This window comes from Hyla sarda, chromosome 3, assembly GCF_029499605.1.
Source record: "Hyla sarda isolate aHylSar1 chromosome 3, aHylSar1.hap1, whole genome shotgun sequence".
Classification (NCBI taxonomy): Eukaryota; Metazoa; Chordata; class Amphibia; order Anura; family Hylidae; genus Hyla; species Hyla sarda.
In genome coordinates this window covers 436,931,180-436,953,168 of record NC_079191.1, presented here as the reverse complement: position 1 = coordinate 436,953,168, position 21,989 = coordinate 436,931,180, and the positions used below count along the sequence as shown (strand labels likewise).

Below are 21,989 nucleotides of genomic sequence, written 5' to 3'. Positions count from 1 at the left end.
GGATTTAGTTGCAGTCCAGTAGTCACGCTAGCTTTAGGATTAGTTTAGAACTCACGGTTTAGTTTAGGCTGAGGCTGGTAGGTTTTCTGGCCTTGCGTGTCTGAAAGTAGCGCAGATCCGTCCTGCTAGTCCGACATCCACGAGAGCAGCAGCCCAAGAGAGTGATAATTGGCTACAGCTCCCTTATATGGGCAGGGGCTGGACTAGAACTAATTGGTCCAATACTTCTGTCAATCACCTTCACATAGAATTATGGGTAGCATGTGACCCAAGGACCTCCAAAGGTCCTTTAACATACCATAGAGGATATTAACATGGTTACATGACCGAAGGTCCTGTGACTCTAACAAGGTAAGCATACTATACATTATTATTAAATATGTACATAAAAACACTATGAAATTAGAGTAGAAGAGAGGCGACTAGGGGCTGTCCCACCTGGGGGACACTACCTGAACGTAGTAACTCTGACTTTGGGGACCACCATACAAGGTACGGTATGCAATACGGTACCGGGACACCACAGTTGTAGGCCTCAATACTGCCACCATATGTAGTGATATGCCCTTATTTATAGTTTTAGGTCCCCATACTGTCCCTATTTATAGTGGCAGGCCCCCAGACTGCCCCCAGAAATAGTTGCAGGCCCCTATCCTGACACCATATATAGTTTGTTGTAGGCCACTATGCTGACCCCATACATAGTTATAGGCTTCTATACTGCCCCCATATATATAGTTGTAGGCCCCTATACTGACCCCATACATAGTTATAGGCTTCTATACTTCCCCCATATATATATAGTTGTAGGCCCCTATACTTCCTCTAAATATACAGTTGTAGGTCCCCATTCTTCCCCCTTTTATATAGTTGCAGCCCTCGATAAGGCCACCATCTATGTCCTTCAGAGACACCTATAGGGACCTGATTCCCCCTGAAGCCCTCAATATTATTCTTATTATGAAAATTGTTATTTAACAAAATGGTCTAAATGGTTTCTCTTTACTATATACATATACATGGTGTGACATTGCACCTACTAATCTAGGTGTCTTATAATTACAGCCGCGAGTTTACGGTTCCAATTTCACCTGCCAAGATCGAGCGCCATCAGCCACCATCCCAACGTCAGGTAAGTGCTGGTCCGTGATGTGAACACTAGTGTATAAAATATTATAATTATTATATCTATTATATATGTACAGAATCCTTTATTACAGTGCTCTTTATTCTTTATATTCTTTATTCTTTCTTTAAGAATCCTTTCTTACCCGTGGCTCTCTAGTTGTTGCGAAACTACAACTCCCAGCATGCCCGGACAGCCAACGGCTGTCCGTACATGCTGGGAGTTGTAGTTTCGCAACAGCTGGAGAGCCACAGGTTGGAGATCAATGTTTTTTAAGCCCCTGCGATTAACAAGATGACATCAACATCTGGCAAAAAGAGTTAAAAAATGTTAAAAAGAGGGGTAGAGTTTATGGCGCTTACTGATTTAACATATATACGTTTTAACAGGACAAAAATAAAAAATAAAAAAGGTAAAACGGATTCTGCTGTATGCAAGTTCCCATTGACTTACATGATAAAAAAAAATAAAAATAAATTATTGTTTCTTTTTTTGGGCATATAACAATAAAACATTGTGAACGCGGCCTGAGGAGTGAGTAGGCCTCATTTACCAAGAGACTGGCATTGTTACCCATAGCAACCAATCAGGGCTCATCCGCTGTGGTAAAAATGTAAGCTGAACTCTGTTTGGTTGTTATCGACAACAGGGCCTTGTTGCCCATATCAACCAATCACAGCCCAGCTTTCATTTTACCAGAGCAGTTTAAGACATGAAGGCTGAGCCCTGACTGGTTGCTCTGGGCAACAAGCACATTTTCTCTATTAGGGTATGTTCACAATGAGGAATTGGCGAGGAATTCTCACTTAATCATGGAAATTGTGCGGAATACAGAAGGAAATTAGAATTTACCTTTTTTTTTTTTTTTGGAGCGGAATGTCTGTGCAAATTCTGCGCGTAGGGCTAAAAAAACAAAAATGTCATTAATTTCAATGGGACAAAGGCACGGATTCCGCATGAAGAAAGAGCATGTTCATTCTTCATGTGGAACGGCCCAGACCCCCCCACCCCCCCCACCCCCCCCCCCCAAAAAAAAAAATTACATGCTTAAGGCCACTTCCCAGAATAAATACAGACTACAGACCAGTCTCTAGAATTAATGCAGGCTTAAAGGGGTACTCCACCCCTAGACATCTTATCCCCTATCCAAATGATAGGGGATAAGATTTCTGATCGGGGGGGGGGGGCGTGTATATAGCAATATAGCATGCGGCACCACCTGTTTCTGGAGGGTCTGGGTCCCGACCTCGGGAACGGAAGTTCGTGACGTCACGACTCCACCCCCGTGTGACGTCACGCCCCGTCCCCTCAATGCAAGTCTATGGGAGGGGGCGGACAAGAAACAGGTGGGTGCGGCATGCTATATTGCGGGGGTCCCCAGCGGCGGGACCGCCGCGATCAGACATCTTATCCCCTATCCTTTGGATAGGGGACAAGATGTCTAGGGGTGGAGTACCCCTTTAAGACTGGACCAGGCCTCAAAACAAATGTAGCCCCCTGACCCCAGAACAAATACAGACTCCAGACCAGTACCCAAAGTAAATGCACACACCAGACCCCAGAATAGAGATTGGACCCCAAAACAAATTCAGACCCCAGAATAAATACAGACCTGAGACTAGGCCCCAAAACAAATTAAGACCCCAGACCACAGAATAATTACAGGCACCAGACCAGATCCCAGAATAAATACACACCCCAAACCAGGCCCCAAAACACATTTGGACAACAGCCTTGACCCCAGAATAAATACAGACTCCAGACCGGACCCTAAAATAAATACAGACACCAGACTAGACCCCAGAATAAATATAGACCCCAGACCAGGCCTCAAAAACAAATTTACCAGAATAAATACAGACTCCAGACCAGACCCCAGAATAAATACAGATTCCAGACCAGACCCCAGAATAAATACAGACTCCAGACCAAACCCCAAAATAAGTCCAGACACCAGACTAGACCCCATAATAAATATAGACCCCAGACCAGGCCTCAAAACAAATTTACCAGAATAAATACAGACTCCAGACCAGACCCCAGAATAAATACGGACTCCAGACCAGACCCCAGAATAAATACGGATTCCAGACCAGACCCCAGAATAAATACAGACTCCAGACCAAACCCCCAAATAAATCCAGACACAAGACTAGACCCCAGAATAAATATAGACCCCCAGACCAGGCCTCAAAACAAATTTACCAGAATAAATACAGACTCCAGACCAGACCCCAGAATAAATACAGATTCCAGACCAGACCCCAGAATAAATACAGACTCCAGACCAGACCCCAGAATAAATACAGACTCCAGACCAAACCCCAAAATAAATCCAGACACAAGACTAGACCCCAGGTTAAATACAGATACCAAACCAGACCACGCAATAGAGACTGAAAATTCAGATTTCAGAACAAATATGGACACCAGACCCCTGACCAGAAAATAAGCACAAATCCTAGACCAGACCCCAGAATAATTGGTGTATAATATTTCAAATGTAGGTTTTATTTCATAATATTGTACAATCACATTTCTATCTTATTATATCATTATTTCTTAGAAGACCAAGTTAATCTAGTTTGTCTTTAGTTCACAGCCTGAGACCTGCGGATTTTAAAATAATCGCTGCATTGGGAGACTCGATTACTGTAAGTGTTGACATTTTATGGCATTTTCTAAAATGTTTTTAAATAACGGCTTTTTTTTTAAATAAAGTTTAGGAAAAACCTCTTGAATAATGATTCCCAGATGACAATAACACCCATTGCCTAACTGCCCTGCAAATAGATAGTCAAAGTGAGCAGTCTGTGACATATCACAGAGACATGTCAAAGGTTTTGATCGGTCATGGTCTCAGTGCTGTTGGCAAATGATTGGTGAGGGTGACAGGTAAACTTTAAGATGTTAATGGTAACAACCTTGGCTATCAAGGTACTTACATTAAGCCAATATCTAGGACAATGATCATCGATTGTGGTTTCGATTAAAGGAGTCAGTGCTGAAATCTATTGCAGTTTAGGGAATTTATGGTGTCAATGCCAAAATTGCTGTCTAGTGCAGTCTAAGGAGTTAATGACAGGTAGCCACCTTATATATCACCTAGAGAAGGCAGCCATGTTCTATAGCATCTAGAGACAGGCAGCCATATTGTACATCATCTAGAGCAGGGGTTCTCAACCAGGGGTACGCATACCCCTAGGGGTATGTGGTGGCAGGGTGTATGGTGCAGGGCAGATGTTGTTACCCTAGGGGCAGATGGCATTAACCCCTTGTATTCATGACGGCAGGGCATGGTTTAGCCTAAAACCACCCGACTTGACTTGACTTGACTCATAAAGCTGTGACTTTATCTTACTTGACTTGATGGCGGCTGCAGGACTGGACTTTGAGGCTACAACACTCTGGACACACACAATAGGCGACTGCTCTGGACCTCAGCTTAGCAGAAGAGCCGAGCTCAAAGAGCGCGAAGCTAGCTCCACCCAGGGCTTATATGGGGGAGACTAGCAGGGAGCCCATAGGTCAGTCTTGGGGTCACCTGGTCACTGGTACCTCTTGGGTAACAATCACATGACATATCACATGGTATAACTCTTAAAGCAACATTACATTTGATAACACTTTACATGGTAAAACATAGTTACAATGGGGAAGCAAGTGCAGGGGGCCTTGGGGACACTGAAGGAGGCTGCCTGACAGGACAGCAGGAGCACGGGGTAACACCTCCCGTACTGGGCCACCACAGGTGCGCCAAGGGTTATGCAGGGGTACGGCAATTCTCTGACAAATACTGGCCATGCACTGGCCAGTATTTGTCAGCACAGAGCGGGGATTGGATGCCGCAGGTGCTATGGCAGCTCACTATATTGCACTGCGGCCAGAGCTGCGGCACTTTATGTGAGCAGCAGTGGCTGCCGGGCCTGACGTGTGATGTCCCTGACGTTGCGCGGAGGTGCTGGCACAGTGCTGAAGGATGTCACCGGTCAATGCGACCCTCCAACTCCTGCCAAACGGGATAGACACAGGCCTGGTAAGCATGTTAAACTAAGTGTAATACCGCAGTATGGGAGGGTGTTATTGTATGTATCTCATATATTGGCCCCAGGGGGATCGGAGGGGAGAATAATGGCACAAGGGGATTAAGATGAAGGGGGGGGGGGGGGGATAATGGCAAAGGGGGATCAGAGGGAGGGGGGGAATAATAGCACGAGGGGATTAATATGGAGGGGGGAATAATGGCACAAGGGGATAAAGATGGAGGGGAAATAATGGCACAAGGGGATCAGAGGGAGGGGGAATAATGGCAGAAGGGGATCAGAGGGAGGGGGAATAATGGCACAAGGGGATTAATATGGAGGGGGGAAATGGCACAAGGGGATTAAGTATCGCATTTGTGGTGTCCCATGTCATACGGTACTTATTTATCTATGGGTCCCCGTAGCCAGAGTCCCTAGGACTTAGTAATCTCTGTTAGTCAGTCCGCTCCTAGTCGCCTCTATTATAGTGTATAGATTTCTAATTTGTCCATAGAATAATGTATATAGTATTATTTCTGTATATAAATGGTTAATTACTTGTTTCCATGGTGTCGCAGGGCCTTCAGGTCATGTGATGCGCTCCAAGCCTCATTCTGGATGCGTTCCAGGCCTCACTTTGGTATCTCTAGCCTCATTTTGGGTTTTACAATGTATATAGATCCTGTGACGTAAGCAATCCCATGATACCATGTAAAGTGAGTGGCAGACGTTCGGACCAATCAGAATCGCGACGCCCCCTGCCCATATAAGGGAGCGGCGGCCATCTTATCGCTCTCTTTCTCCTGGCTCTTGATGAGAGAAGACCTATATCGCAGTAATCGCAGTGAGTTAGGCCTGAGCCTTGCTGCAACGGCTGAATGATATAAATTATAGAGTGTGTCATCCCCTAAGCACTCTGCAGTATCACCGGACTCAATATTTCCCCTAAATCCGGACAGATCTGCACATCATTCCCTAAATTCAGAGACTATAAGTTTAATGCAAGGTCCGCAACTTCTGCCAGTCGCTAACCAACCTAAGAACTGTTATATGAGACTGTTACTACGCATTGGATATTGCAAGCACTGCAGTAAAGTTATTCAAGTTCAAGTTAAATCTGCTTGTGGACCTTCAGTCATTTCATTGCACCTATCGCTTCTGGGAAGGGCGGCGATAGGCCAGAACATAGATTCAGCATACCAGCCCCCACCCTGGCGTCACGAGTGACAGGGTTAATATTAACCCCTCATATATCAACACCATACCATCCCTACCATACACCCCCCAAGGGCTACCACAAAGCCTCTTTGGCGTTGCACGAACAGGATTCGGGTGTGTGCCTATTATTGCCACTAGTGAAAGTGTACTCCCCCCTAAGAAAAGAACTTTATTCATGTGTTGCTGTGTACAGGAACGGTGCTTGTGGTGCATCATACAAAGGGGCCAAGAGAAAAGTAAGGGGGGAGGAGAAGATCTGTCTGCAGTTAAAATGTATAAACTGCGTAATGAGCTAATGCTGCGATCCTCTGGTCCGGTCGGCACAGACTGAGCCGAACTGCTGCCAGAAAAGCGCGCGAAGAAAGCCCACGCTGGGCCACGCCCCGCCCCTGGGCGTGGACGCCAAGTCGCTGTATCCCAGCTGAAAGGGAACTCAGAGATGCAGGAGTCGTTTCTGGAGGGACCGGAAGTCGGGGGTGCACCGATAGTGTCCTTCCTTCCCAGTGCCATTTTGGAGAAGCCCACTATAAAAGACACCACACAGAGCAACCTTTCCAGTCTGCAGCCGGAGAATACAGACATGGCGGAGAGCAGCGTTCCACGTGGTCAAGTTGGCAAAATGGCGCCGGAAACACGGAAAGTTGTGGCAGTCGCAGCCCAACTTTTTCAAGAGCTTGCTGACCGTCTGCAGCGGTTGTCATTAGACGAAGAGGGGGCCTGCAATCTTCCCCCACTGCCTGATGATGACGACGATTGGCCAGAGACACCTCCAGCGAACAGTGCAGGGACACCTGGAGGTGCGTCACCGGTGAGATTGTCCCCTCACCACAGGACCTGGGGCTCGTGGGCCGAGATCCCGTCGGAGGAGGCTGCTGTGAGTACCCCGCCAGAGATGGCCTATTCTTCCTCCTCCAGCCCTGAGGTCATTCCTCGATCAAGCTTGCCAAGTGCACGACCGTACTCACCAAAATTGCCGCAATGGGTGTTCGGAGATGAGCCGGAGCTGATCGAGTACATGCACAGAGTACTTCAACCGTTGCCTGGGAAGACACTACCACCAATCCCAACTGCAGAAAGGGAAAGGGCCCGTCAAGAAGCCGAGCTGGCCGAATTGATGGAAAAGTTAAAGGCCCGATACAAGGAACTCTATGCTCCAAAGCAAGTACATTTGCCTTACGAAGAAAGAGTGCGGTATCAAGAAAATACCAAAGAAATGGAGGCATTGTACATCCGTAAATGGGATCACCCCCGAGAAGGGAGGAGCCATTAGAAAGGAGAAGAGCAACTGTGGCCAAGTTCAACAAGGTCAGAGGTTATGGGACACTCCTTGACTGCCACACTGGGCAGACCATCCTCGTAAACCGGCGAGCAGTGCAAAGGCCATATCTCCATAAGAAGTTCAACACCTTGGAGGTGGGTGAAATTGTGGAGTACACCCCCGTCCAGAGCCTTCGTGGAGAATGGGCTGCAGCGGTCACCAGACCAACAGCCCCAACACAGCTTCCTTTCACATATTTCCCATCCACGGATTGGGAGTCTGATCCATTCAACTTGAGGCCGACAAGGTCTGCTCCTAAAGCCTCCACCAGCGTACCCAAGGAGGAGGAGCTTCAAGAGAAAAGTTCATCATCTTCTTTGTACAGCAAAGAGTTAAGTGCATCATCTTCTACGTACAGCAAAGAACCAAGTTCAAGAAAAGTGCCTAGCAGGACTGTGCTAAGTTGATCCAGTTTAAAGTTCAGCAACGTAACCACTAAGCTTGTGCCTGACTATTAAGTCAAGAGACTCCAAGCCTGTTGGAGATTCATCAAGGATTGTACCCGGCTGAGTTGTGGTGAAGGCCGTGTTCATTTTTCATTGAACTCCTAGTGTAGGTGGACTGCTGATCCTTACACGCCAATTTGTATATTGTCTTGGACTCCTAGTGTAGGTGGACTGTTGATCCTTACACGCCTGCTTCATGTATATACCACCAACTTCATAAGAACTCTTATGATGAATGTTGCACTTATCAGGTGAATGCACATGAAATATGTTGGAGTGTTGATAAGTGTATAGTAAATTTGTATATGGTTCTGTACACAGAAAGATGTCCTTGTGTCTGTGTACATAAATAGTAGGTAAGGTCTGTACATAGAAAATATAGTCAAATGTCTATGTACATTAAAATAACTCAGAGTGGTACATGGAAAATATCGACGTACAGCACGTGTACACTCAATACTAAAAATATGTGTAATTTTTGTACATGCAAATGTATCATAAATTAAAGGTGTTTAGTAGTAACTCAATAGGGGACACCTCGGCTCCTCCGAGGGTAGTATTATTGCTGTCGCCCATCGCTAGCACCTGTCTCAACCAAAAAGGATAGGGAGGATTCCCTTTCAAATAGTACTTGCACATAGTACCCTAGATTACTTACTTAATGTACTACTTCAAAATTTCTCTAGTACATACACAAAAACAAATAAATATCTCACTTAAGAAAACACTTAAGGAATTGTAGCATATTGATACCCAATTCCTGACGCTGTTAGGTACACTTCTTCTTTTCTCTATTCATTGCGTGTGTGAGATGCTCTGCCTGGCCAGTAGATGCTCTTGCTGGTACAAAAGTAAATACGTTATTTTCAGAATAACCTATTAGGTTGTTTGAGAAGTGCTCTAGGGGTACATAGCTTGTAGTCGATAGACCCTAGCAGACACCCTTACTGTGATCTAGCTTAGGGCTAGTCAGTATACCTTTCGTGTACTAACTAACAGGTAACTTATTGTTGGCATAAAATGTGTGAGATAACAAAATGTATAGTCAGCTTGAAGCTAACAGTATAGAGAGCTGAGCTAATGTCTAGTAAGCTTAAAAAAATGTATAATTTTTATAAAGTTATATAGTAAGCTAGAAACTAAAGTATAGATAGCTCCTTTAAGTGTCTAGATAGCATTCAAGTGTCTAGATAGCATTCAAGTGTCTAGATAGCATCCAAATGTCTAGATAGCATTCAAATGTCTAGATAGCATTCAAATGTCTAGATAGTATTCAAATGTCTAAGTAGGATGTCTAGCTTAAATATAAATCATCCTGTTCTATAGCACCCTGTTCTAATTCTCGTCCTAGTCCCTCTGTCTCAGGGGACAGACATCGAGGCCAACTTATGTTTAGTAAGGGGGTTTGTGGTGTCCCAGTACCGCATTTCATGCGGTACTTATATATCTATGGGTCCCCGTAGCCAGAGTCCCTAGGACTTAGTAATCTCTGTTAGTCAGTCCGCCCCTAGTCGCCTCTATTATAGTGTATAGATTTCTAATTTGTCCATAGAATAATGTATATAGTATTATTTCTGTATATAAATGGTTAATTACTTGTTTCCATGGTGTCGCAGGGCCTTCGGGTCATGAGATGCGCTCCAAGCCTCATTCTGGATGCATTCCAGGCCGCACTTTGGTATCTCTAGCCTCATTTTGGGTTTTACAATGTATATAGATCCTGTGACGTAAGCAATCCCATGATACCATGTAAAGTGAATGGCAGACGTTCGGACCAATCAAAATCGCCACGCCCCCTGCCCATATAAGGGAGCGGCGGCCATCTTATAGCTCTCTTTCTCCTGGCTCTTGATGAGAGAAGACCTATATCGCAGTAATCGCAGTGAGTTAGGCCTGAGTCTTGTGGCAACGGCTGAATGATCTAAATTATAGAGTGTGTCATCCCCTAAGCACTCTGCAGTACCACCGGACCCAATATTTCCCCTAAATCCGGACGGATCTGCACATCATTCCCTAAATTGAGAGACTATAAGTTTAATGCATGGTCCGCAACTTCTGCCAGTCGCTAACCAACCTAAGAACTGTTATATGAGACTGTTACTACGCATTGGATATTGCAAGCACTGCAGTAAAGTTATTCAAGTTAAATCTGCTTGTGGACCTTCAGTCATTTCATTGCACCCATCGCTTCTGGGAAGGGCGGCGATAGGCCGGAACATAGATTCAGCATACCAGCCCTCACCCTGGCGTCACGAGTGACAGGGTTAATATTAACCCCTCATATACCAACACCATACCATCCCTACCATACACCTCCCCAAGGGCTACCACACATTAGTATTGCATTAGAAAGGTAAGCACATGCCATTATGAAATTAAGTTCTTTTATGACTTATTTTGTCACCCGCGGACATACTTTCACCCTTTGGGGGTACAGTCGCGACAAAGGTTGAGAACCACTGATCTAGAGACAGACAGCCATGTTCTCCATCATGTAGAGAAAGGCAGCCATGTTGTACATCAGCCAGAGACAGGCAGACATGTTGTACATCATCTAGGGACAGGCAGCCATGTTGTACATCAGCTAGAGACAGGCAGCCATGTTGTACATCAGCTAGAGTCAGGCAGCCATGTTGTACATCATCTAGAGACAGGCAGCCATGTTGTACATCATCTAGAGACAGGCAGCCATGTTGTACATCAGCTAGGGACAGGCAGCCATGTTGTACATAATCTAGAGACAGGCAGCCATGTTGTACATCATCTAGAGACAGGCAGCCATGTTTTACATCATCTAGAGACAGGCAGCCATGTTGTACATCATCTAGAGATAGACAGCCATGTTGTACATCATCTAGAGACAGGCAGCCATGTTGTACATCATCTAGGGACAGGCAGCCATGTTGTACATCATCTAGAGACAGGCAGCCATGTTGTACATCATCTAGGGACAGGCAGCCATGTTGTACATCATCTAGAGACAGGCAGCCATGTTGTACATCATCTAGGGACAGGCAGCCATGTTGTACATCATCTAGAGACAGGCAGCCATGTTGTACATCATCTAGAGACAGGCAGCCATGTTGTACATCATCTAGAGACAGGCAGCCATGTTGTACATCATCTAGAGATAGACAGCCATCATATACAGTAGTCAGGTGAAGCAGTAATAAATAGAATTCTTCACTATTGTTATGATGGATGTAATAACTAGTATACCGCTCTTTGCCATCACTATAACAGGCAGGCAATGGTGCTGGCGCGTTCGTTCTGGATGTTTTAGATGTGGTGACTGAGTATCGTGGACTATCCTGGAGGTAAGAGATAAGCGTGGACCTTCAATAACCATAACAGAATAATTTCACAATTTCTATGGCCTCCATTTTTCTTTAGCTCCTTTATCCTTACCTGACTATATATTTAACACTGTACTTCTTCCTCCTTATAGCATCGGTGGGGATGAAGACCTCAGTAATATAACCACCATAGCAAGTACGTACATTTATGGGAATTGTACATGGTAAACACCAAATGTGGTAGGATGTGAGTGAACATGATGTCATTTCCTCTCTTTTCATCTTTTGCTCAGATTTTCTTTTAATTAAATTTTTTATTTGTTCAGCCCATTGCTCCTTAGCACCAAATTACAAAGTTCCTCTTCGCAGGACTCTCTGCAAGCACTGCAAGCATCGGAAGATGTTTGCAGTTGTTGGGGGGTCCAAAAAAGTTTCAGGTCCTTTTGCCTCAGTAAAGGGGGTGGGGGGGCATGAACTAGCACCAAGAATAGACCATATTAGGTCTTCTTTTGTCATTGTACATCCATAACATTAAGCCAGAAAATGCCATGGTTTAGGGCCTTAAAGGGGTACTCCGCTGGCCATTGTTCGGAACTAAATTTTCCGAACGCTGTTTTCACTTTGCGGGAGTTGGCCAAGCCCCTCGTGACATCATGGTCAGGCCCCCTCAACGCAAGTCAATGGGAGGGGGCATGAATGCAAGTTCCCATAGACTTGCATTGAGGGGGTGTGGCCATGATGTCACAAGGGGTGTGGCCGACTCCCGCAAAGCGAAAACAGCATTTGGAACATTTAGTTCCGAACACCGGCCAGTTGAGTACCCCTTTAAGTAAATAAAAATGAATCGGCACAGGGTCCCCAAAAGAAATGATAAGAAGGTTGACACCTACATACATGGAGAGGGAAACGGGTGCGGAGTCATCCCTGACCATGATGTTCTGCCCCAGCAGAGAAGCTCATGTTAATGTTTGCTATGGGGACCCATATGGAGTCTGCAAGGAATATTTCCATTCTCATGGGGAAATTGGCATCAGCCTCATGGGGGTTTGTTGCCTTCCTCTGGATCAACACAGAAGGGTTTTAGGTTGAACTTGATGGACTCTTTTTTTTTTTACCTTACAAACTATGTGTATTATAAAATATCTCATGTAGACCTTGGGTGTGAAGTTTGCACTCTGTCTATCTAACTATCTGTAATGGGTAAAGAAGAGGAAAATGAAACGTATGACCTTACAAAAGACGTTGTTCTCTTTCAGACATCCTTCGGGAGTTCAACCCCAATATACAAGGTTACTCCATAAAGAAGGGATCTCATCATGTAATCAACTCAAGGCTAAACCGGGCCGTTCCTGGAGCAAGAGCTGAGTATGTAGAAAAAAGCAAAACTGCTATTCTTCATATATGATTTACAGTGATCCCTCAACATACGATGGTAATCCGTTCCAAATGGACCATTGTTTGTTGAAACCATTGTATGTTGAGGGATCCGTACAATGTAAAGTATAGGACAGTGGTCTACACTTACGGACCTCCAGATGTTGCAAAACTACAACACCCAGCATGCCCGGACAGCCGTTGGCTGTCCAGGCATGCTGGGAGTTGTAGTTTTGCAACATCTGGAGGTCCGTAGGTTGAAGGCCACTGGTAGAGGAAGTTGTACTCACCTGTCCCCGCCGCTCCGGACCGTCACCACTCGTCACCGCTGCCCTGGATGTCGCCTTCCATCGATGTCGCGCGTCCCCGGCTCCGGCAAGGCCTCTGCTTCCCCGGATCTTCGCTCTCCGTCGCCACCATCACGTCGTTACGCACGCCGCTCCTATTGGATGACGGGACGGCGTGCGCAGCGACGTGATGGCGACGATGGAGAGCGCCAACGATGCAGAGGATCCCGAAGAGGATGCGCCGGAGCCCCAAGGACAGGTAAGTGATCATCAGCGGACCACACGGGGCACCGTAAACGGCTATCCGGGGGCAGCTGAAGCAGTCTGCGCTGCAGGATAGCCGTTTATGCGATGGCCCCAACATACAAAAGCATCGTATGCTGATGCTGCCTTCACCATGTAATGGCCTCTGAGAGTGATCGTATGCTGAAATGATCGTATGTCGGGGCCATCGTAGGTCGGGGGGGTCACTGTATTGGAAACTAATGTCAAACTTTCCCATAATGCATAGAGAGAATCTCTGTAAAATTATAATTACTGATTGGGATGACCTCATGTGAAACTTCTTAAAGGGGCTTTACCCAAATGTTATGAGATGCCTTAAAGGAAAACGGTCATCACACACTAAACCCAATACACCGGGTTATAGTGCGAGTGAATAGGAGACCGATGCAGGGTCAGTGAGTTAAATATGCACCTGTAGTCCGGCATGGGCCCACCAATCACAATAATGGAGGACCCTTGTCCTGTGAGCTAATAGTTGTCCACCGCTCTATTCACTGTCTATGACATTTCCAAAGATTGCCGAGTGCTGAACTTCACTTTTAAAGGGGTACTCCGGTGAAAACCTTTTTTCTTTTAAATCAACTGGTGCCAGAAAGTTAAACATATTTGTAAATTACTTCTGTTAAAAAATCTTAATCCTTCCAGTACTTATTAGTTGCTGAATGCTACAGAGGAAATTCCTTTCTTTTTGGAACACTGATGACATCACGAGCACAGTGCTCTCTGCTGACATCTCTGTCCATTTTAGCAACCATGCATAGCAGATGTATGCTAAGGGCAGCATGGTGGTTAGCACTGCTGCTTTGCAGTGCTGGGGCCTTGGGTTCAAATCCCACTAAGGGCAACAATAAATAAATAAATAAAGACTTGTTATTATTATAATAACATAAGCAGAGAGCACTGTGCTCGTGATGTCATCAGAGAGCATTCCAAAATGAAAAGAATTTCCTCTGTAGTATTCAGCAGCTAATAAGTACAGGAAGGATTAAGAGCCAGTTGTTTTAAAAGAAAAAAGGTTTTCACCGGAGTACCCCTTTAAGCCTCATTGACTATTCCTTTGACAAAACAACCTGTAGATTTTCTGTGCAAACTTTCATAGAAAAATTGTTCTGGACTTTATAGGGCACTATAGGCCAACTTGGCAGATTTCATAGTCACATATGTTCTTGGGGGCATTGATGCAATGGCAGCACAATGCCCCCAACTACAATAATATTAAAGGGGTACCCTTTTAAATTTTAAAATCAATGGGTGGCTCAGATTTGTAAATTACTTCTATATAAAAATTTAAATCCTTCCAGTACTTATCAGCTGCTGTATGCTCCACAGGAAGTTGTGCATTCCTTTCCAGTCTGACCACAGTGTTCTCTTCTGCCCCTCTGTCCATGTCAGGAACTGTCCAGAGTAGGAGCAAATTCCCATAGCAAACCTCTCCTGATCTGGACAGTTCCTGACATGGACAGAGGGGGCAGCAGTGAACACTGTGGTCAGACTGGAAAGAACTACACAACTTCCTTTGGAGCACACAGCAGCTGCTAAGTACTGGAAGGGTTAAGATTTTTCTAATAGAAGTAATTTACAAATCTGTATAACTTTCTACCACCAGTTGATTTGAAATAATGTTTTTTCTTCGGAGTACCCCTTTAAGATTGCCTTTCAGAATGGAGATTAACATCTCTGCTCCTAAACATTGTATTATTAATTCTTAGCATTTTAAGTGCATTGATACCGTGGTCAAATATGGTCTCATATTAACACTTTGAGGACAGGTGTGTGTTAGAATCAGAATCGTTCTCTACCAGTAACTATCTTCCCTTGTATTGCAGCGATATGCTTGAGCAGTCCAAATTATTGGTGGAAAAGCTGAGACAAATGGAGGCTCTAAAGGTGAGTATGGATTGAAGGGGTTATCCAGGAAAAAATGTTATATATATATATATATATATATATATATATATATATCAACTGACTTCAGAATGTTAAATAGATTTGTAAATTACTTCTATTAAAAAATCTTAATCCTTTCAGTACTTATGAGCTGCTGAAGTTGAGTTGTTCTTTTCTGTCTCTCTCTGATGACACCTGTCTCGGGAACCGACCATTTTAGAAGCAAATCCCCATAGCAAACCTCTTCTACTCTGTGCAGTTCCCGAGACAAGCAGAGATGTCAGCAGAGAGCACTGTTGTCAGACAGAAAAGAACTCAACTTTAGCAGCTGATAATTATTGGAAGGATTGAGATTTTTCAATAGGAGTAATTTGCAAATCTGTTTAACTTTTTGGAGCCAGTTGATATATAAAAAAAAAAAAGAAAGGTTTTTCCTGGACCACATTCTACCGTCTCCCATCATCTCTGCCAATTAAAATGCCCATAGAATGTCGATAAGCATAGGTTAACTCAATTAAGTTAACCTGATTTGTGGGAGGAGTCTGGTCTTTATATACTCACCTGATCCACAGAGGTGCTGTCGGCAGCGTGCAAGACGTCCCCACCCTCCCTTCCCCTTTTTTCTCTACAGTCACTCTCCGATTATCCCCCTTCTTTAGGATACCCTTCATGGCCGGTCAGGCACACCCCAGGCCTATTCATTCACCCAGTGGTACACTCCACTCACAGTACATGTAACTCGACCACAATCTAAAGCATTACTTAAAGCGTAGCTGTCATTTCAGGAAAATACTTTTCAGGATAATCTGCCCTGTGTGTGTATGTGAACACTATTTCTGGCCATTATATTGCTTGTATACTCCCTTTTTTTTATTAACATGTTTCTGCTCTGCAGGCTTCATTTCTAATTTGCAGTTCACCAAGAGCTGGTAGGCGGAGCTCTCCCTCACCCCTCCATAGAATTGTATTGGCTTGTCTTGTAGACACAGGACAAAACTGATTTTCAGAGTGGAGTACAGTCTCACAGAACTGGGGAGAGGGGGGAAGATGCTTCATAACAGGAGAAAGAAGCATTTTTGTCTAATTAGATATATTATGAGGTTTCTTATATACTTGTACTATTGATCTATGCAACATTTGTTCAAATGACAAATAATAAAATATGTTAAGTAGATGAATGCAAAGCACAATCTGATCATAAACATATTAGCTGGCATTGGTTTGGTCATGCCCAATACCAACATTGTTTTCACGTGCCCATTTAGCTTTACTGAACAGCAAGGCATTTCCATAGAAAGAGGGAGAAAAGCGGCAGTCAAATACCCCTGGTACCGCTTATCTTGTTATGTAATACAACCTTGACCTTGATTTCCATTCCAGCTCAGCTTAGTTAAAGTCTTAATCGTTCCCACTTGAATTAATTTACTAACACAAACAGAACACCGCCACCTAGTGACAACATTATTATGAAAAATAAAAAAAATAGGCAGCACATTTACTCATCAACATGGGATCTGTCAGCCTAATCTAACCAAGACCTTCAAGGGGTACTTCGGCGGAAAACTTTATTTTTTTATTTTTTTATTAACTGGTGCCAGAAAGTTACTTCTATTAAAAAAAAAAAAAATCTTAATCCTTCCAGTACTTATTAGCTGCTGAATACTACAGAGGAAATTCTTTTCTTTTTGGAACACCGTGCTCTCTGCTGACATCACGAGCACAGTGCTCTCTGCTGACATCTCTGTCCATTTTAGGAACTGTCCAGAGCAGCATATGTTTGCTATGGGGATTTTCTCCTACAGTTCTTAAAATGTCGCACAACAAAAAATCCCCAAGGATTCCAGGGCAATTTATACACTACTACAACCTTTAGGGGGTCACCCCCCCCCCCCCCCCAAGGGGTTAGCCCTAAACTAGAAACCCCCCCTAAAACTCGATTTTATTAAATAATTTAAAACATATGAGCTCTGGTATACTGGTTTAAAAACACAGCTAATTGTTGTCTTTATGATAAGCGTGAATCCAAAAAACACTATGGTACTGCTCATGTGCTCAAACAGCACTGATATGAGGATGCCGCTGATCTATCGAGTGGACACTAATAGCTGCTTATTAAAATATAGATAGCAAACAAAACGTCGGGCAGCGGAAGGCTAAGCCAACTTTATCAAGGTACAGAGGCTAATGGCCGTTCGTTTAGACCCCTCTCCCTTTTATGTCCTCTGCCCGTGATGTCAGAGTCCCCGCATCATTGCGCGCTATCTAATTAACCTATCTCCGCTCGGATGGTTTCGTTCACCTATCCTGTCATTCCACGTCACTACACACTGATACCTTACCTACCAATCACTATTCTCCCTTCATTGTTGTTTCTTACACGTGTATATGATGCGCGGCGCATGTCACCGCACTTAGTGCTTATCGCTCGCCGGTCTGACCTATCACGCTTGTCAGTACAGAGTCTATCACTGCGCAAGTCTGCCGCGCATGTCAGCGGACTTGTACTGACTCGTGGATGATATCAATAGCTGCGCCTGCGCGTCCACCCGAAGTGTTCTAATACTGAGCTCCACGCATGTCTGCGGACTTGTACTGACTCGTGGATGATATCAATAGCTGCGCCTGCGCGTCCACCCGAAGTGTTCTAATACTGAGCTCCACGCATGTCTGCGGACTTGTACTGACTCGTGGATGATATCAATAGCTGCGCCTGCGCGTCCACCCGAAGTGTTCTAATACTGAGCTCCACGCATGTCTGCGGACTTGTACTGACTCGTGGATGATATCAATAGCTGCGCCTGCGCGTCCACCCGAAGTGTTCTAATACTGAGCTCCACGCATGTCTGCGGACTTGTACTGACTCGTGGATGATATCAATAGCTGCGCCTGCGCATCCACCCGAAGTGTTCTAATACTGAGCTCCACGCATGTCAGCGGACTTGTACTGACTCGTGGATGATATCAATAGCTGCGCCTGCACGTCCACCCGAAGTGTTCTAATACTGAGCTCCGCGCATGTCTGATTACTGATGGTGGACATTGATAGTAAGGTCCGTGCATATCCTCGGACCTAGTTCTTCTATTCATTGCTGATGAACTTCATTATTCTCCTTCCGTAGATTGGAATACCCTGACTATGTTGTTATAGAATATAGGATGGATATAAGAAACAGAGTAGTGATTACCTAAACATCTCAAATCAGGATCTTATGACTTTGTAGTATAGGTTCTAAAATGTGGAGAATAATACATCCTATATTCTATAACAAGGGTATTCCAATCTACGGAAGGAGAATAATGAAGTTCATCAGCAATGAATAGAAGAACTAGGTCCGAGGATATGCACGGACCTTACTATCAATGTCCACCATCAGTAATCATAAAAATGACGAAGTCCGCAGAAATGCGCGGAGCTCAGTATTAGAACACTTCGGGTGGACGCGCAGGCGCAGCTATTGATATCATCCACGAGTCAGTACAAGTCCGCTGACATGCGCGGCAGACTTGTGCAGTGATAGACTCTGTACTGACAAGCGTGATAGGTCAGACCGGCTAGCGATAAGCACTAAGTGCGGTGACATGCGCCGCGCATCATATACACGTGTAAGAAACAACAATGAAGTGAGAATAGTGATTGGTAGGTAAGGTATCAGTGTGTAGTGACGTGGAATGACAGGATAGGTGAACGAAACCATCCGAGCGGAGATAGGTTAATTAGATAGCGCGCAATGATGCGGGGACTCTGACATCACGGGCAGAGGACATAAAAGGGAGAGGGGTCTAAACGAACGGCCATTAGCCTCTGTACCTTGATAAAGTTGGCTTAGCCTTCCGCTGCCCGACGTTTTGTTTGCTATCTATATTTTAGTAAGCAGCTATTAGTGTCCACTCGATAGATCAGCGGCATCCTCATATCAGTGCTGTTTGAGCACATGAGCAGTACCATAGTGTTTTCTGGATTCACGCTTATCATAAAGACAACAATTAGCTGTGTTTTTAAACCAGTATACCAGAGCTCGTGTGTTTTAAATTATTTAATAAAATCGAGTTTTAGGGGGGGGGTTCTAGTTTAGGGCTAACCCCTTGGGGGTTGACCCCTAAAGGTTGTAGTAGTTCTTAAAATGGACAGAGGTGTCAGCAGAGAGCACTGTGCTCGTGATGTCAGCAGAGAGCTCTGTGTTCCAAAAAGAAAACCATTTCCTCTGTAGTATTCAGCAGCTAATAAGTACTTAGAAGTAATTTACAAATCTGTTTAACTTTCTGGCACCAGTTGATTTAAACAGTTTTCCACCGGAGTACCTCTTTAAATGGGCACTGTCATGAAGTAAAAAAAATTGATATGTTGTAGTACTTAAGTACTACAACATCTGTAATATACTTTAGTTTAAAATCACTTTTACATTCGGCCACTTGGGATCGCCCTCCTAGTGGCCGAATGCATTCGGCAGTGACGTCACTACTGAATTTCGACTCATTTAAGCCTGGCAATGAGTCGAAATTCAGGCACTGCGGTGCTCGCTCCCGCCTGTCAATCAAACAGGCGAGAGCGAGAACGCTGATAGCTGGGGCTACGCGTATTGGCCAGCTCCACTGGCCTCGCGCACGGCCCCGCCCGCCAGCCCCCGTTACCCTGTCCCTGTGCCCACGAGCGCGATCGATACGATCACCGCTAGCGGGGTCCCTGTGCCCACTAGCGGTGTCACAAGAATGCCGAGCGCGGCTCTGTTCCCCATCCCTGTCAGCTCTCAGGGTACAGGAACAAATTTAAAAGCCTTGCGCGCAGCTAACGTAGTGCTGCGCATGCACAGTACTACGCAAATAGTGTAGGTCTAACGCCAGGCTCCTAGCGCTGCCTACGTTAGCCCTACGCTATTTGCGTAGTGCTGCGCCTGTGCAGTACTACGTTAGCCGCGCGCAAGGCTTTTAAATCTTTTCCCGTACCCCGAGAGCTGACAGGGACGGGGAACAGAGCCGCGCTCGGCATTCTTGTGACACCGCTAGTGGGCACAGGGACCCCGCTAGCGGTGATGGTAGCGATCGCTCTCGCGGGAGGCATTCTTGTAATACCGCTAGTGGGCACAGGAACCCCGCTAGCGGTGATGGTAGCGATCGTGCTCGCGGGATGCATTCTTGTGACACTATGACACTAGACAATAGGGTGCCTTCAGCTGTTTCACAACTACAATTCTCAGCATGGCCTGACAGCTAATAGCAATGCTGGGAGTTGTAGTTGGGAAACAGCTGGAGGCACCCTATTAGATAAACAACACTCATGCATAGATGATGTGAGGGCGGAAGCAAGCGCCCAGCAAGGCATCAGTGACGTTGCGCCTGTTGGGAAGCGCTGCCTCCTGCCCTGCTTTATAGAGCAGATATAAAAGCACTAAATCTGTTCTATTAAAGCGATTAAAAACATTTTTTGAAGCCAGGTAGGGGGTTAGGGCTAGATTACTACTAGGTAGGGACATATTAGATTATATAGTACTTGGTGGGAGCTACCCTTTAATGACTGTGTACTTCTGGTAACTTTACTGCACTGTTTTGAAGGACAGCCTTCAGGCATGTTGGGAGTTGTAGTTTTGCAATAGCTGGAGGGCCACCATTTGAAGACCACTGTTCGACATGTAGAAGTGTTTATTATACCTTGTGGATTAAATCCCGTACGTGACGCCAGATTGGCATCACGTACGGGATTTCAGTGCTGTCACGGCATAATAACGGCACAATATATAGAAAACACTGCATTAGGGGATACCATACAGTTTTCTATCTCTCATAACTGCAGCTCGGACATTATATTTATAAACAGTGGTGTACAATGCTGGGAGTTGTAGTTTTGCAACAGTTGAGGACACCCTGTTTGGAAAACACTACTTTATTGTGTTATTCTTTTCTAGCAAATCAACTATACGGAAGACTGGAAGCTCCTGACTATCTTCATCGGAGGAAACGACTTGTGCGGTATCTGCAATAATCCGGTATGTGATATTATTTTTTCCCTTATATATTTGAAAAAACTGTGAAAAAAGTATTTTAATATCTTTGAGAATGTTGCATAGTAAAGAAATGGATTTGAGAGTTACAAGGCGTTCTGAGAAATTCTATATACTCGAAAAATCATAGACCTTAAGGCACCTTAAAGGACAACTGCAGCGCAATATGCACTTATCCCCTATCTACAAGGTAGGGGATAAGTGTTTGATCACGGGTGGTCCAACCGCTGGGACCACCCGAGATCTCCCTAACGGGGCGCCGCCCCGTCTCCTCCCCGTCCCCATACAGTTCTATCGGGGAGCCGGGGAGGCACGAACACTGCCTCCCCGCCTCTCCCATAGAGATGTATGGAGGAGGCGTGCCGGCCGCAACGTCATGCTGCGGCAGGCACGCCCCCTGCACGGGAGAGCCGCGGCCCCGTACAGAAGATCGTGGGGGGTCCCAGCGGTCGGACCCCCCGCGATCAAACACTTATCCCCTTTCTTGTAGATAGGGGATAAGTGTACATTGCGCTGTAGTTGTCCTTTAAGGCTCCTGAATATCCTCAGTGTACAGAGCCCTGCTTGTCCTCAGTGTACAGAGCCCTGCTTGTCCTCAGTGTACAGAGCCCTGCTTGTCCTCAATGTACAGAGCCCCGCTTGTCCTCAGTGTACAGAGCCCCGCTTGTCCTCAGTGTACAGAGCCCTGCTTGTCCTCAGTGTACAGAGCCCTGCTTGTCCACAGTGTACAGAGCCCT

General features: G+C 45.2%; 1 protein-coding gene across 1 annotated transcript in view; it reads left to right on the top strand.

Annotated features, from left to right (window-relative positions):
• Nucleotides 1-21,989, top strand: part of PLB1 (phospholipase B1) — a 133,888-nt gene that overhangs the window by 19,777 nt on the left and 92,122 nt on the right. Inside the window, exons 8-14 of the mRNA XM_056568574.1 lie at nt 1,066-1,132; nt 3,722-3,780; nt 11,374-11,447; nt 11,579-11,622; nt 12,683-12,791; nt 15,199-15,250; nt 21,157-21,237. Coding sequence (XP_056424549.1) covers nt 1,066-1,132; nt 3,722-3,780; nt 11,374-11,447; nt 11,579-11,622; nt 12,683-12,791; nt 15,199-15,250; nt 21,157-21,237 — 486 coding nt within the window. The remainder of the gene's footprint in view (nt 1-1,065; nt 1,133-3,721; nt 3,781-11,373; nt 11,448-11,578; nt 11,623-12,682; nt 12,792-15,198; nt 15,251-21,156; nt 21,238-21,989) is intronic.